Source organism: Buteo buteo, chromosome 18 (assembly GCF_964188355.1).
Source record: "Buteo buteo chromosome 18, bButBut1.hap1.1, whole genome shotgun sequence".
In the NCBI taxonomy this organism is placed as follows: Eukaryota; Metazoa; Chordata; class Aves; order Accipitriformes; family Accipitridae; genus Buteo; species Buteo buteo.
Window position 1 is genome coordinate 22555946 of NC_134188.1, and position 17392 is coordinate 22573337.

At 36.9% G+C, this 17392-nt stretch overlaps 1 protein-coding gene across 2 annotated transcripts in view; it reads right to left on the reverse strand.

Annotated features, from left to right (window-relative positions):
* Positions 1-17392, reverse strand: part of DLG2 (discs large MAGUK scaffold protein 2) — a 1017318-nt gene that overhangs the window by 224720 nt on the left and 775206 nt on the right. For both annotated transcript variants that reach the window (XM_075050147.1, XM_075050146.1), the window contains 2 exons: positions 16751-16819; positions 6419-6575 (listed from right to left, as the gene is read on the reverse strand). In XM_075050147.1, the coding sequence (XP_074906248.1) occupies positions 6419-6575; positions 16751-16819 (226 nt within the window). The remainder of the gene's footprint in view (positions 1-6418; positions 6576-16750; positions 16820-17392) is intronic.

Below are 17392 nucleotides of genomic sequence, written 5' to 3' on the forward strand. Positions count from 1 at the left end.
GACCTGTGTAAAATGTCTACTTTAGGGCAAGGTAAGTTGTACTCCTGAAGTGGCTACATCTTTCTGTTGGCTACAGAGGGAGCCTAAAGGGTTATACGCCCTGCACTTCCCAATATTAACAAAGCCTGAATTTCAATTAATCCACTATTTAGTCCTAAGGAGCTTTATCCACCTGCCCTTCTAGTTGGTGTGATCCTATTAACATATGACAGCACCTGTGCTCTCAGCTCCCTTTCTCTCTAGAGATTTTCTTTTTACAGATCTGTCACATTTATCACTTACCATGCGGTAGTTATCATTTGGATACATTTCAACACATTCTCCCTTGATTTTCAAGCAAGTTCTACTCCTTTAAAACAGTCCAATCATGTGAATTGATCATTCCATTTAAGTCACTGCACTGATCATACACTGACATTCCCAATATATAACATACAACGCTCTACACATGACTTCAAAGCTGGTTTACATAGCTGTATTTTTCCTATTGGCTTATTAGGATTAATGTTAAAAACATAAGGGGAGACTTTATGGACAAGTGCAGCTAGAGGCCACAGAATTTGATGTCCAGAGGACAGAGTCATGTATCACCCACCCCACCACAGCATCCTAAGGATATGACCAGTGCCTCTGCAAATAAGTCTTGTAAGGCAAAGGGAGTATCTGTTATAATCCTAACGCTGTTACACAAGAGTCACAAACTGATGCTCCATGGAGAAAAGATTCCAGGCCCTATAGAGATGATTCAAACATTTTCCAAGCCAGTTCCAATTTGGAAAAAAACCCCAACCTGAGAAGCGAAACCAAATGGTATTGCCATTTTTCGTAGTTTTCTAACTAGGGAACAAAATGCACTCTTTGCCCTAAGTAGTTTTACTGCTTTTACCATGAGCAAAAAGCTATTTTAAATTAGAAAGCTGAAAGCTTCTCTGCACTAAAATAAGGGAAGACAATCTGAAGGTCAAGTCTAACTGTAGCAAATATAAAGCATAAATATTTGCTATAAATAAGCACAGAGTCCTTACACTCTATCCTGATCTATAAGCACACATTTTGGAGTAGAAATTGGAGAACATTATATTTTTTCAAATGCATATTGTATTTTGCTACAGATGTGAGTGAGAAGGCGTGTAGGAGTTGTGTGGGAGGAACTAAGGAGAAAGAAGTGTTTAAACTGTTCATAAGGGAAAGCAAACATCTCACAAATAAATCACAGCAGGACGGTGTACAGGCACAAGACAAAATCTGATCAGTATAAGAGGTCACCTTCCCTCTACAAGGGAGACAGTACTGAAGTGAGATGCTGAAATACCAGCATTACAAACTAACCGTATATAATGTCAGTGACAGAAAACCCCACAGAATACCTCTGGTAGCCCTTTCCCAATGCATAGTTATTTGATTCTCAGAAAGCAGCAGGGGAAAAAGATACTGTCTTTCCCCATATACAAATAGATCCCGGTACTATGCTAGATGAAGAAGAAAATCATACAGAATTTGCTTAACTTCGTTCATCTGATTCAGGTTAGATGGGAGATAAAACAGAAGCATTAATGAGTACTACCCGCATCTTTGCTGTGCAGCCTGTTCTTTTTCTACTCTTTTTCCTCTTGCTGTTGAGCAATTACCCTTCAGGAAACTTGTTTTATTTCCTTAAGGTAACCTGTGGGATGCATTGCTTGGGAGCAGCAATCTTGCTCCAGAGCAAGCAGTCTCCTCTTTCTCTTGATTCTACTTTCAGGCTACCAGCCATGCTTCATCCTGCTGTTGTGAACCACAAAGTACTAAAGCATTTCTACAGGAGGATGAAATAAAACTGGTACTGCTTTTATGGTCCACAATTTTATTTTACTTTTCTTTGTGATGAAGCAAGCACGATGGTAGCTGAAAAGCAAACATATATTATAAGGGCAACACACATGAAACGTGAGATTCAGTTTAAGATACCCAAAATATAGACACACACACATGTGGTAAGTGTTTAAGCTTAAAGTCAATGGATACCCGATCAATACAGGCAATAAAGCCTACAGAGCGATTCAACTCACTCTACACAATTCATAGTTGGCCAGCTGAATCCTTCTCTAGCCTCCATTGACTTTAATAGCAACCAGACACCCAGCAAGCATGTAGATGTCTAAATTTAAGTATCTTACTCTGACTTTTAGTCTTGTCCAGAGACAGAAAATTCAGTAATGTCAAAGGTTAAGATTCAAATGCTAATACTTACTGTTACCTCCTTATGGCTATTAAATCACCTTAATTCTCCCTTTACATACATTTTTAACTTGATGCAGTCTTGTGGAAATTTATAAAACTGTTTGAAAAACAATGTCATCATAAGAATTCAAGGAGCAATATGCACTAATTATTTGTGTGTAAATTGTAAATCTGAATTTTGCTGCTGAACTTGCATATGTAAACTAACTCTCTGTGCTTTAGGTACTGTACCTATAGATAAAGTTGCCCACCTGGCACTGTCAAAGCACTGTCATGCTTTGAAGCATGCAGGTTAAGACACCTAAAATAACTAAGTATGTTCTGTTGTAATTTTGATTTGAGATTGTAAGGCAAAAAAAGGTGCGGCAATTTTTGTTTGAATAGGACCATATTCCTCCACCTGCCTTCCCAGGAATTTCCCCTAAAAATGACAATGTATTCAGTATGTACCTCTTTCCTAAAATTATAAGATTTGTACTGCTTTCTGTCAGCAAGGATGTATGCACAATGTGTGGCCATTTTATGCATATGGCTCTTGGAAATAATTTTTTATCATGCAGGTGATTTTAACTAAACAACACTGGGTTCCCATTGCTGTTTTAATAGGCAATATATCCCTTAGAGTTGGAAGTGGAATTTTAAACTGCAAGAATGGCATCAAGGAACATTACATTTTATTTTTATTGGAGACTGCATTTTCCTAACAGATGGAGAACTTGGGGTTAGATCAGAGTTCAAGCAGCCTCTAAGTCTGGACTTGGCCCAGACTTCTCACATGATTTTAATCAATTCAGTTAACATAATGGCATCTCATTTCTACTGCTCTAAAATTGAAATAATACTTCCCATTGATATTCTGAGCTGTTTCATCTGGGTTATACACAACTGTGACAGAAGTTAATCTGTATGTTCATAGCACTTCGCAAATCAAGTCATGATGTCAATTAGTACTCAAAATGCTACCTGATAATATTTACATTATACTTAATAAGAGGGCAATACTACAGGGAGGGTTATATTCTCTTATAGTGATGAATGTACGCTGGTGATGGTATGCATTACTACATTTTAAAGACATTCAGAAGTGAGAAGGAAAATGTTTAGTTTGGTGGTAATTCACAAGAGAGTAATGAATTATAGCAAGAAGAAACCAACATTAAAAAAAATCCTACCGTTTAGGGGGGGAAAAATAGCTTATCATGAATAACACTATAATTTGGGTTTTTTTGCTATTTGAAATATTTTACCATTTGAAACATAACATTTTCCATTATTCTTCAATTTGCCTTCAGGGTTCAGATAGTATTCATTTTGTCTCTCTACACAGAAGCATTGGGAATATTAGCCTGCTTTCTGAAGTAAGTTTTAAACATTTCCAGTCAATTAACTGAAAACAGAAAAAGAAGTCTATCATTGCTTTTCCAAAGCTTTTAGCCAGTTTCCAAGGGCAGATCTCTGTCATTACTCATCCTGCGCTGCCATCTGGTGGCATTTGGGAAAAATAAACTCAACTGCTGCTGCATAACCTAGCACAGAGCCAGCCCCTTGAGGGCTGTAGGCTTGGACCCTTCCCCATCACATACCAGAAATTAGGCAGAAAGAGAGGCAGAGAGGTTAGGGGATTTGCCCAAGCCTTGTGGGCTGACTCTGGGACTATGGATACATCCAGTGTGTCACCCAAAGTTAATGCATATTCCTAGCTTTGTTGGGTCTCACTCATGGATTTACAGTCTCTTTAAGGTATTTTTGTAGGTACCTTCCTAAAGATGAGCATACACATCTCTCAACCAGTCAACACTTTGCCGTATTCACAGCACAGGCATGAATTGGGAAAGTGCTGTGATCCTCCTCTTCCATGCGGGAGATTGAGGCTTAAAAAAATAAAGCATCTTGCCTAAGGTCACATAGAAGGACAACAGCAAAATCAGAGAATTAAGTCCAGATCTCCAAAGTTTAAATCACTTACTATGCTTCCTGTCTGAAAGAAATTTAACCAACCCTGAGTTAATTAGAAATACTACCTTCGAGGGTACTATTTGTTCTTGGTAAATCAGATTTGTCATGTTTTGAGAAACAAATGGGAAAACTATTTCTGTAGGGAAATAAGTGTTTCTGAGGGATGAGACAAGAAAGAATAAACAGAGAGAAACAGACCTACTTTGTGCAGCCCTTATAAAATTAAGGTGTCTGGGACCCTTCACCAGACAACGGTCTAAAATAATCAGGTCTAGAAGTAGCCTGTGCATGAAATTTGTTTCATTTGACTATGGAAAAATGGATTCTTAATAGTCATTTGTGACTAAATAAGTCAGAAGCGCCTGACTTGGTGATTGCCTGGGGATATGCATGCAGTCTAATTTAGTAATAATTTCCATCCCTCTCTGCTCAATGAACAAATAAACTACTCTTGCATGACAACTAAATGCTGCAGCAACACTGGTAACTTTAATTAGAACTTATGGAAAACACTGCTATAAAACAGACAAAAATCTGATTTAAAAATTCAACTGTGGCAGTATCCTACAGTGCTAAATATACACCTGCTTAAAAATAAAGGAAAACAGACTTTCAAATTTGTATCTGAGATGCTGGATTCCTGAATACAATGTACCGTGAAAGGCTTTGATCTCATAGTGCTCTTTCAGTCAGACTTATTTTGCTGCATCTAGCCAAAGAAAAATAAATTGCGTAATTGTCCTGAAGAAATTTCCATTTCTGTTCTTCAGGTTTCTCGTCTGTGTTTTTTCTTGGCACAGGCGTTTGCCTTCCTTATCTCTTCATGTTGCTAACCTTATAAGAGTCTCTTTTGGTTTGCTTACAGTTTCCTACAACCCTTCTACTTGGGGACGTCTCTAGTGCAGCTAAACATCATTTACTTGCCCTCTCTCAATTTTTTTTAAACCATTTTCAAGGAACAGGTCTAGATAAAATAGACTATTACGGTCCTCACAACTTCAGGTTACTGCCTCTCTTTGATGTTAACAAGCCAGATTTTCCATATATCACAAAACAGCCCCAGCCACCTTTTCACACCAAAACTTTAACAGGTGGAAGGTAAATTTACTTTTCGTAGAATAGGCCAGTGGCCAAGAAACTCCTAAGCAATGTTGGAAAAGCTGCTCCAGCTTCCTCATGAAGGCATTTAAACATTGACCAGGAAAGTGCCGCGTAACCGTGCCACAAATGGTCCAGGCTAAAGCCATCTTCTACCCCGACGCTAAACAAAGTGCAGCCAAGGATGCAAGATTTGCAGGGACAGAAAGCACGACAGCGGGAGTGAGTGTGACACTGCAGCCTAGTGGGTCCATCACTCATCTGGGATGAATAATTCCTGTGTTTCAGCTCTTTGCCTTAGGGCTATTTATGTACTTTGCATGAAACAGCCACAACTGTATCAATTTGGGATAGTTTCTTTTTTTTCTGTAAGGCGGTATAATGTAAATGGATATTTAACTACATTTTCAAGGCTTTCATTGTCATTCAAAGCGCTTTACATTCAGATTGTTTCAGTCAGATGCTCAATTACTTGACAGAGCTTAAAACATAAATGCTCTGTTTTTTAAATGCGTGCTATCAATATATACATGAAAGAAAAATTAAAAAGATGTTTTTGAGACTAAGTATGCAAAATATAACCTCAGGCTACAAAGCCTTTTATCCTCTAAAATTTGAAAATTAATTTCTGAGTGATCATCAAATTCATTAGAGGCACAGAGCTAATTAACATAACCTAATTAATCTCCCTCTTGTATTGGACCATTTGCTAAGCAGCTTACTGCACACTAGATGGCACCCCCAGTCTAGGTGATTTCATCATGCTGCTTTTTCTCAGCAAAGAAAAGCTGAAATTGAGAAATATCTTTGGCCTCAGTAGTGCATTTTGGGCAAAATGGAACTGGATGATGGCCTGAACTGGGAGATGCTGAGGTCTGCACTGGGTTTAGGTCCTCTCTGCAGCATTGCCATACTGTAGATAGCATTAAGCAGAGAAAAGTCTCATTCTGAGCTAAGTGCAAGTAACACCATTAACAAATGCTATAAAAACCAAGAGCAAATAAACAAAATATTCAGTCATAAACTGTTTCCAGCTTGGATTCACAACACAGAAACCAAAAAAGACTTCTTTTTGTGTCCCTTGTAGTATAGGCAAAGAACAAGATTACGCAGTTGGTCAGCAAAGCCCAACACAAATACTTACAGACAAAATTTGATCTCCTCGCTGCAGTTCTCCGCTGAGATCGGCAGGCCCGCCTGCTAGGATGAAAGACACGAAAATGCCTTCCCCATCTTCTCCTCCCACAATGTTAAAACCAAGTCCTGTGGAGCCCTTGTGCAGGATGATTTTTCGAGGCTCTCTGTATAGAAACAAAATGATAATGTTTATCCATTCAAAACTTTTAGTATGTACACATCTCTCAAGGCATCTTAAGCATACTACATTTTGCTTAAGACACAATGGCCTGTTATTGCCTAAAGAAACCACTTAACAAATGAGATAAATGTGTTAATTGGAGAACAGATAAGGTAGGAATTAACCAGCATTATTTTTTTTTCCCTTCATGGTTGAATCCAAACATCTCTATTAATTTCAGCCCACTGGAGCCATCTTCACTGAGTTAAGTGATGAGTTTATTAAAAGGCAAACCAAAACACCGAAGACATTTTATAATCTAATTTATAGCAATACTATATATACAAGTAGAATCAATTGTTACATGGTACCCTTTTTATTTTAAGTTCTAGTCTTTCTTTTTGAACAAAGAAAAAACTCAAAACTTGAGGCAAAGCAATGGCAAGTCTGTTTGATGCTGACAGATTTGGAACAAATAACAATTGTATGATCAAGCTAATAGAGCAGAATCTCATGAAAAACTCTGGTTTGACGTTGTCAGGAGCTTGCAATTGTAAAGTCACACAGCAGCTTTATCACTGAACCAGACCAAGGGATATCTGCTTTTGCTTTACTAGTTTAAAAAGTTGTTCACTATGATGGAAATCAATAAATAATAACAGCTACATTTCACACAGCACTTTCCATGTGTAAACTGAAAATATGCCCCAAAGGATGTAAACATAATAACATGCATTTTACTGATGGGAAAACTTATGTCCAGAAAGAGATGACTTTCCTAAGAAATCAAGGTAGCATCCTTCAGAAAGTGTCCAGGTATTCCAGTTCCCAAACTCCACTTTACATACAAGGCCTCAGATCTGTCTCTCCCTTGGATATACAAGCACACACAACCATATATACATACCGCCCCCCCCCCCCCCCATTTATTGGTACTTACCCCATTTCAAATCCCTCTAACAATTTACTTTTCAGAAAAAGTGTAAATGGTGTTATATTAGTATGTGTAAATCTTAAGCTTAGCCCTGCAAATGCTCACAAACACATACATTTACACATCTGTGACTCCTTACAGAGAAAGATGTTCTTCTAATTCTCAATTTTTATAAAATAAATGTTACCATCAAAGTGATAATTGTAAACACACACACATCATCTACAGAAACGTGCTCCAGAATGCTTCTTGTAACAAAGATCCAATATTTTCTGTGTACTATATAACAGTTCCACATCATATGAATGGCTTTTTCATTTCCATTTTTTTTTTAAATAAAAGAAAAAAAGGGAGAGAGAGAAGTGATTAATTGAGGGATATCTTATTTGATGCGAGTTAAGTCTTATGGCTATGTACATGGAGACTCAATCTTTATGTGGTAATTCCAAAATCAGTAGGTGTTTGTTCATCTTTCCCCAGTGCTAATGTTCAGTGTCCCCAGTTTGATCACGATCTTTAAATAACATCTCAACTTTCTGAAACTGAAGCTTAATATTTTTGAAAGAAAAAACTAAAGCGATTATTTTATAATATTTTTTAAAGGTGATTGTAACCTTTAGTGAAAGTATTAGTCCTACTCCATATGGTCCTCCATGTTGCAACTTTTTCTTAACATTGTATAGTAAGAAAACAACCTTTTAAAAATATAGCTGTGAGAAAAAGGCGTATTGCCATGAGTTTGTATACTCTTGAAGTATTTTTTAACCAATCAGAAAATAAAGTTTGGTTGTTTTTTCTTTTGGATCGTTGCTGTTGATTTGCCTTGTAGCAACACTTTTAGCACTTTCTTAAATATGTGCAGATTAGACATAATGTAATCCAGATCTAAGAAGTCTAAACAGGTTTTTAATTAGGAAGGGTGGCCTGGGGGTTGGAGCAGAACTAGGACAGCAAGCTGGAAGCATGAATTCTTTCCCCTGCTTAGCCCATGCGCTGCTGAGAGATTCTGGCAAGTCATTTGTTCTTCCAGCTTCAGTTTCCTCATCCGCAAAATGATACGGTGATACTTGTCGTCTTCGAGTCCTACACATCAAAAATACTTTGCAAGATGAGCTACTGCCATTATTATTTACCTGAATATTGAGGAAAAGGAGGCAGTAAAGTCAACCAAATATATTTGCATCCTCTGCTGGTGAGAAATCCGGAGAGCTCTTGTTCAAAATGAAAGTGAGTACTTCCACATGACAGGCAGCTTGGATCAAATAGTTGAAAGTCAGTGCTATGGGCAAAACTAGGTCAATACAACTGGGTATCTACTGAATAGTAAGCTGTGCAGCTCAACAAAAAGTTGGCCTAGTTATTAATCCCTGTCTCTGATCAAGTCAGCAGATTTATGCCTAAAACGCTGTCAGTGCTGTTTTGTAATTTTGGCCTTTTGACAGCAAAATTCACATTCTGCTCTTGGATGATTATGTTCAGAGGAAGCCCAAACAATAACGGGGAAATGTCAGAAGCCGTGATTAGAACACAATGGGGTTTGGCTCCTGCTCTTTAGCCTGATCAGGTTATTTTGGTCATGACTCAAATGTGGCTGTACAGAGACTGACCAACCATAACATGTCTTCATATTTCTTTCGTATCTGAGTATCCTGCAGAATCTGAAAAGTGGATTCAAGAATACACAAGTGGTGTTGTCATCATCATTGAAATAACCCTTAGCCACGGCTATACTGCAAAAACTACAGGAAGTAGGTGGTATATGCCAATTCACCATAATACAATAAGTAAGTTTTTTGAAATATATCTTTGTTCACACTTGCATAGTGTACTTACTATGAAAATGAAAAAAAAACTTATGACGACAATAAAACTTTGTAGCATGTTATAAAATGAAAGTAGGAAAAAAGTTTCTTAAGCAAGCAAACTACAATACCAGCCACTGACCAGGTAATCTCTTAAAAGCAATGCAGAAATAAGTTATCTGTCAATGCTTTAGCCACACTCAAAGAAAAGGCTGAGGATGTTACATATTTATTCACCTGGTATAAAAGTTTATAGTCAACTCTTCTAATATGATGGTTAAGGAGATCTAAGAACAGGTCTTCCAATTTTTCTTGAATATCTGGGGAGCAACATTAGGAAAAACTCCTTTGCCCCTGTTATAAATCTTTATGAATTTAATTCTAATATACATGAAAGAACTCCAGCCAGAATGCAGATAAATGCTGTAAAGGACGTAATGGAATCAAAGACTTAAACATAACACTGTGATGGGAGAGTAGGAACTGAAGGAAAAGTAACTTAAATGTGAATGATGTTTTCTTGCAGTCAATGCACTCAGTAAAAATGTGTAGTTCTCTGCAGAAAACAGCAACTGAGGCAAAGGTAATTTCAGGGTAACTTATTTTAAAAGCTCACTATTTTATTTGGAGACAATAGGTGGCACTCTGTAGCTACCTAGTAAAAAGGACCAGTCTAACTAACATCCAGCGTTTCTGAAATGCATGTTTCTGCCTCCAGCTTTAACTACTTATCACATTTACAATTTCTTCTGTAATAAATTCGGCTGAAGGTAAGTTTCTAGGTGCTAACAAAGCGTACTAGCACTTTAATTCTGTGTGTGCATCTTTTATGCCCTCCTGCAGCTTTGTACCAAATACAAACAGAGAAAAGCAGCAGGGGAAATCAAGCAGAAATTAGAAAGGAGTATGAGATGAAAACATTCCTGGACTGGCAGAAGGCAGCAGAAGGGGAAAAAAAAAAAAGAAAGAAAAAAAAAAGAGCAAAGAAAAGAGAGAACAGGGTAAAGGGAGACAGTGCATCTGTCAAGGAGAACAGGGAAGGAATTAAAAAGGTGGAGAAAGAAGAAAGGAAGATTCACTATAATAGAGCCAGAAGCAAAGGAGCAAATAAAGTGCTGCAATCCACACAAATTTACAAGCTCAGAAATCAATGGGAGAATCAATTTGGATGGACTTGGTTACTTGCTTCAGGGAATGCATCAGATCAGATTCTGTGAAGCACATCATAAATTGCAGGCCTGATATAAAAGCAAAGTATTATTAAATTAATATTTGAAACCAATAAGTAGTAACAAATCAGCGTGGGTAAAACTTCGACACTTAAGAAAATTTATCCTGATATAAAAATGTGATTAACAAAAATAAATCAAATAAGTGAAGCATTTTTCCTCAACACTTTTTTTTGTTCATGTTTGTTTTATTTGTTCATTATCTTGAAAATAGATAACTGTTTTGTATCTGCTACAGTTGTACTGAATATTTGTTTTCATCAATTTACTCTTTTACAATAAGAAAATGACAAGACCAAAACATGAGTATCCCTATCATTCTTCTACAGATTGTGAACCCATAGTAATTATAGATTTAATTTAAGAGATTAAGAACTGGACTGAAAAATGAAGGGGAAGAGCTTTCTGAAAACAAGTAATTCTTATAATAACTAACTCAAAGAAAATCAATTTTTAATTTGCTTATTTTGTGCTCCTGGCTATATTAAAGAATACAGTCAGTTTTATTATTCATCTCACACTGACACAGCTCCGTCTTTCTGTTTCTTTTGCACCATCTATAAAATTGGGGTGTTGACATGATTTTAAGCTTTCTGGAACATCTACAGAAATACTAAGCACACTGGGTGCTTTCAAATGTCAGACCCTAGAGTCTTCTTCAGTTATATACAATCAAAGAGGTATCCCAAATCAGCAGGGACTTGGAAATATGGCTTTGATCTTGCTTTGGCTGCAGCTTTTTTGTTCTTTTGGTGGGGTTTTTTGGTTGGTTGGCTTTGGTGTGTTTTTTTTTCAAAAATGCTGTTTGCTTCATAAAGGATATTGAAATCATACATGCATTCATGCAGATGCTGATTTGGTGTTACAGCAACACACAACATCGAAAGCCCAGAAGAGTATTTATTTATATTATTGTGTGGATTAAGGTAGCACCCAGGATCCAACTAAGGCCCCACACCCTCCGTGCAAAGCACTACGCACATATAATGCAACAAAAAACATTCAAGCTACTTAAAGTAGCAAATAGCAGGAGGGAAAATGGAAGTAGAGAGAAATTGTATTAGTTGGTTAAAGTCACACATTAGTAAGTACATCAGGGGGGAAACCCCCCTAAATCTAAGGGATCAGAGCACCCTTCTCTGGAGCAGCATGGTGTTTGGCTTCTGACAATTCCCTGTGGGAGCACCGAGCTGTGCCTGCTTAGAGTCAGTTGGCTAATCAAGCTATTTTTCAGTACAATACTTCTAGTTTTCCTCTCATGCTTCAAAAAATTCTGATAAATAATTGCATGTTTATTTCAGACAGCCAAAGGGCATTCATACTGGAAGGACCTAAAAAAGGTAATCCAAATAGATTGAGCATTCTTCACAGCAGTTAACACAGAAAGCTCGGATGGACAGAGAATGTGCCAGCGTGTATGATGTTTTAAAACTGATTAATCACACAAGAGAGAATTTGAAAGCTTAAGCGGCTGAAGGCCCGGAATATGCACACACACCTTTTTAAAAGACTTTGAAGTTCAGGCAAACCCAAACTTACTCGGCTTATTTAAATTTTCCTTTATACCTTCTGCAGCTCTGCCTCACAACAATTTAAAGGAAAATGTATCTGTACTGCTCTCACCTATTGTTTTACTACAATATCACTTCTGTGGCACCTTGGCTCTTCCTTTTCCCCTTGTTATTCCCCTCAGGCTTGGCAAAATCTTTCCATCACGATGTGAAACAGCACTACCCCTCGCCTTCCTCCCCAGCCCTCCCTCTGATCTACCTTTGCTGTGAGGTTTCCAAACCACCACGACCTGGCAGCGGTGGGAGCTGGCAGACTTTCCTGTCTCCAGTCCCAAGCCCTTCACCATCCCAGAGCCTAGGAGAGGCTGAACACATCAGTGTTACCCATCAGCGCTGCATCTGACCCAGCGAGGTCTGATCCCTGATTTGCGACTTTAATTATTATTATCAAGATTTCAGTTACGATTGACAATAACAAAAATAAGGAAATCTTCCTCTTATCTATTACTGTCACATTGAGCATCCCAGTCCAGAGGGGTAACTTTGCCTTCTTAAACTGAAACAACATTTTGGTCATGTGCAGAGCATTCATTTTCATTACCTGTACTGAATTGTGACTTATTATTTCATTTTATTAAATGTTGATATACTAACAGCTAAGAACTCGGCCTTTAATGAGACGTTCCTTTATCGTGTCACATAGCAAAATATTATTTTGCTTACTACAGTTAGCCATAAAGTATTTTATCTGTTCATTTGACTATGGTTTCCTTGGCATTTCTTGTTGATTGAATGTTGGCATTAACTGTAGAAGCAATACTTTATCCTAACTTTAATACTGACTACATTTTTAATGCATTTATTCTGCAAACATCATGTCTAACTTGTCACAAACTTTGAAGTATATTTACTATGAGGGAACCTACAGGGAGCCAGGCTTCAACCTGACTGATGCATGCATGACTGCACTGGCTTATACATGTGCAACCTTATTTGTTTTGTGGGAACCCCTCTGGACTTTAACAGGCTTCCATTTTGTCTTTTGTAGAGAAATTAAAGCCTGCACACCAGGCAATGTTTTCTGCTTACAGATAGCAACATCGAATTAGCATATAGGAATAATCTCTTATTTGAAAAACTGGTCTATATTTTTACCATGACACCTAGTATTTACTTTAAAAGCGCAGGAGTATGTCTCCTAGATTTGAGGAAGCTTATTGATTTCTAGAGCGACAATGTAGAACAGATAATATGCTCTTTATCTTTGAAAGGGAGATGATTATTCCAGTTCACTTATTCATTTATACTTTGTCTCACATAAGCACCTGTCTCTCTTCCCTGATCCAGGAGGTGCATTATTTACGTGCTAATAATCAAAATAAATCCTGAAAACCGCATCTCTCTTCCACCTGCTATACCCAGCACAGACGACTCCATACTAGAAAGGTTGCCTTGTATCCTGCTTTTAAAAACTATTGGTTCCATATTGAAACCACTTTTCTATAAACTATTACTTACAGCATTCGATGGCTCTATTTACCATGAATGCTTCAGCTTTAGGCAACCTCAGTGCCCTGTCAGGAGACAGGAAGTATTCAAAGGCTAAGAGAATACCTAAAAATAGCAGTGCCTCTAAGCCATGTTTCGAAATATCAATACACACAGTCCATTAGTAGCAAGCATCCAAAATTACTTTATATAAGACACTTTTGAAACACAAAGCGGTCTGTAATATCTGTCCTGTTCAGAATAAAAATTCTTACCCTTAGTCATGGTTCAAATGCTGTTTATTTACATATAAATATTTATATATATATGAGATACTCCATCACGTTGATAAATTTGTTTAAAATTTCCATCAAAACACTCTTGATCAAGTAAGTTGAACAGTTTCTAAGCAGCTCAGCAGAAGAGATGACTGGTAGCATATAAAATACAATTTAGTCTGAATGTCAACTGCAGAGAGAATAGCTATCACACACCACTGACTTTATAACTTCATGCAATAGTACAGCAGGATTTCCAAATAACAGGTTTTAGTTTTCATCCAATATTTTTCCTATTTTGAATACTCACAATTAAAATTGTTCATTAAAACTATTTCAAAAAACTCAAGCCAACGAATTCAAATGTTGTAGTTTTCTTGTTTTTAAATCATGCAAATAAACCATTAGGGAAGTTACTAATTAGATCGCACTAACAATGACATCAAACACCTGTGAAGTTCATGCTTTTATACACATAATAAATCTCCTCATGTACATAAATCACCTCATGTACAGTTATTACTCTGAAGAATATATGGCTTGAATATAAAGAAAAATTAATCTTTAAAGACATCTTTATTTTTTTCACCTTGCTACTAATATTTTTGCTGTACATTGAGTCCACAAAAGCCTTCCCTGAAAAAAAAAAATTGTTTTTTTATACGAATCCATTACCTAGACGAAAAAACTACTGAAGTTTTTTAAAAATCTATTCTAGCCAGCTCAATTATCACGTATTCAACAGGGTGGAAAAGAATAAATGCCAGTGTATGCAATTCCCCCTGTATTTCTTTAACCCTCCCATATTTCATTTCTCCTTTACAGGACCCAATAATTATATTACTTCAGTGACTACATAGTCAGTCACACAGAGCCAGTATGCAGGTCACAAATCTAAGTGTGTGCTAGGGATGCCTTGCAGGTAAAGCAGCTATTTACAAAGTGCATCTCAAAGGCAATATAATGACTCATCTAAGTACAGGACTCTACTGATGGCAACTCAGCTCCTAAAAGAGGAAAGTAACTTTGTTTTGACCTCAAATTTTATTAGCTATAAACATACTTAGCAGCATGGACTTCACAAAAACATTAGAATAAATTGAGCTTTAACATAATGAAATATTTAGGGCTGAGCTGATGACTTAGTTTTGCTCAGCAGTGTAATAGGCTAACAGTCCCACTTTCCTATGTGAAATGAAATATGACTCAGTGTAAGTTGATTAGTAATAATTACAAGCCTGATATTCTTCTACCTCCTGAACAGCAGGAAACCTGTAACATCAATTGCAGATTTCCTGCACTCCACTGATTCATACACAATACATGCAAGTTGTCTGCGTGGCCAGTACAGATTCTGCAATTTATCTAAAAATTCACATAGACAGATTGATTTCCAAATTTCAGTAGGATTTTAAACCTACAGGATACCTCCTAAATTATGGAGTCCAGTAGACCAAGTCAGAAACATCATAATAGAATTTCTTTCCTTAAATCTCCATTTAGCAAATCCTGTTTTTCTTTTTCCCTTTTTCTTTTTTTATCCAATCACCATTTTAACTAATAAACTTGTTCTTGAAGCTCAGTTTTATTTCAAGTATCAATTTATTCATGAGTTCATGATTTGAGGAAAAGACAGCAGAATTTATTATGACTCTCTGTTCACTAGAGAGAGAGATAAAGAAAAGAAATCCCAAATGAGGGTGTTTAAGCACTGAGCCAGGTTGCTGAGAACTTGTACAATCTCCACGTTTGGTGATAGTCACAGCTCCACTGGATGAGACCCTGAGCAACCTGATCTAACTTGAAATTAGCTCGGTTTTGAGCAAGAAGGTTGGATGATGAGGGCTTCTTTTATAAAATTACCTTCCAGATAACAGCCCTTAGGCCCCAGGCACTTTTCCTGTAGCAATTTCATTATTCAGTCTTGTTTTTGATGAATAATTACTACAGCTGTCCTACACATTTTAAATAAAAACTTACAATCTTACATCTAGGTACGAAAGAAAAAATTAAGACTTCTGAGGAAAACATTTCAGGCTTCACTTAGGAGTGGATTATTTCACATATCTACCATTTTATTTTCTGACTGCACCACAGTAAGGTTGTAACATAAACCAAAATACAACAAGATGACATCTTTCCTCTGTGGAAACTTTGGATTCTCACTTTTATCACAAGAAAGAAAAGATTTGAAATAGGACCTGAGAGCAGGCAATCACAAGTTATTACCCATGCTTACAAAATATTTCAAACAGTTCCACATTTCTATGGGAGGGCAGAAATAAATCTAATATTTTTTGTAAACTACATCAATCAATGCAACCAAAATCTGTGTTTCAGTGTTAAATGTCAGCTTTTCTAATATTGTAAAATGCAAGAATATTAACTGTGGTTGTGAATTATTCATATTTTACCCAATTATTTTTGTTAAAATGGAGTCAGCTAAGTACTCAGAGCTATGCTTCTACAATTAACGCATTAATATACACAGATACACACCAGCACAGGATTATTATTCTCTATCAGTACTTCTTCACCCTTGGTTCGGGACACCGCTTTGTCAAAAAGAACTCATGCATACATTAAGAAAATAGAGTAAGCCTTCACTGGGTATTTCCATGATTAGTGGGAACCATTTTACAGCTAACACATGTAAATATTAAGACTAGTCAAGCGAGATGAATTGAAGAAATTGTAGTTAATGTATCTCCATGACAGATATTCTCATCTCCATGAAAACCAAACCACCCAGTGTAAGTACCTAGAAAGGATCAGCACTAATTTGAAAGTATTTATTTCTCCATCTCACAGACTTAAACACTGTGGGATGCAAAACCACATCTAGTTAACAGCTATGTGTATGTGGGTAGTTCAGTGTCTGGCTTAGTGGTATCTGAGAGCTCTACGGGCAGCTTCAACAGAGGAGAATCATCTTACCCTTCCACAGAAATGGTCCGCTGCAAGCTCACTGTGGGTGGACGTGTTGCAGTGCTGTGCTGGGAATGACTGTATGACCAAGGAAGAATAAAGAAAAGCATTTGTTAAAGAAATAGAAGTTTCTCTTGTTCTTATTGTCTCTAGCAGCTTAGCTAATGCCAAAATGGAAATAACAATCAGATTGTTTTACACTTGTCTAAAGCATTTTGACTTCAGTGATGCTCATCTATTCAAAAAAGGGCTCAAGCCTACAAGCCCTCTTGCTTAAAATCAGGTTTCATTCCTCATTAAGAGCAGATAATGAAAAGAATGACTCCCCCTTATCTTATTCTTTTAAAAAAATACATATATACACACACAGTTCAGTGACTTATAAAATAACTTGGATGCTTAGTGTTCTGCTAAATATACTAACCATAAAACACAAAGTTAATTTCAGAGCAGGAGGTAAACCGGTATATGATAATATCAATCTAATTCTCAGTGTTTCTCAGGCAGAATGCTCAGTAGAAGAGGACATGCACTGCTTATAATTGCACCATAATGTAACTTTGAATTTTACATATTTCAACCAACTTTCAGTATTTCTACCAGATTTTAAGTAGCTTCGAGTTTTTCCACATAAAATTTTATCAAAGACAC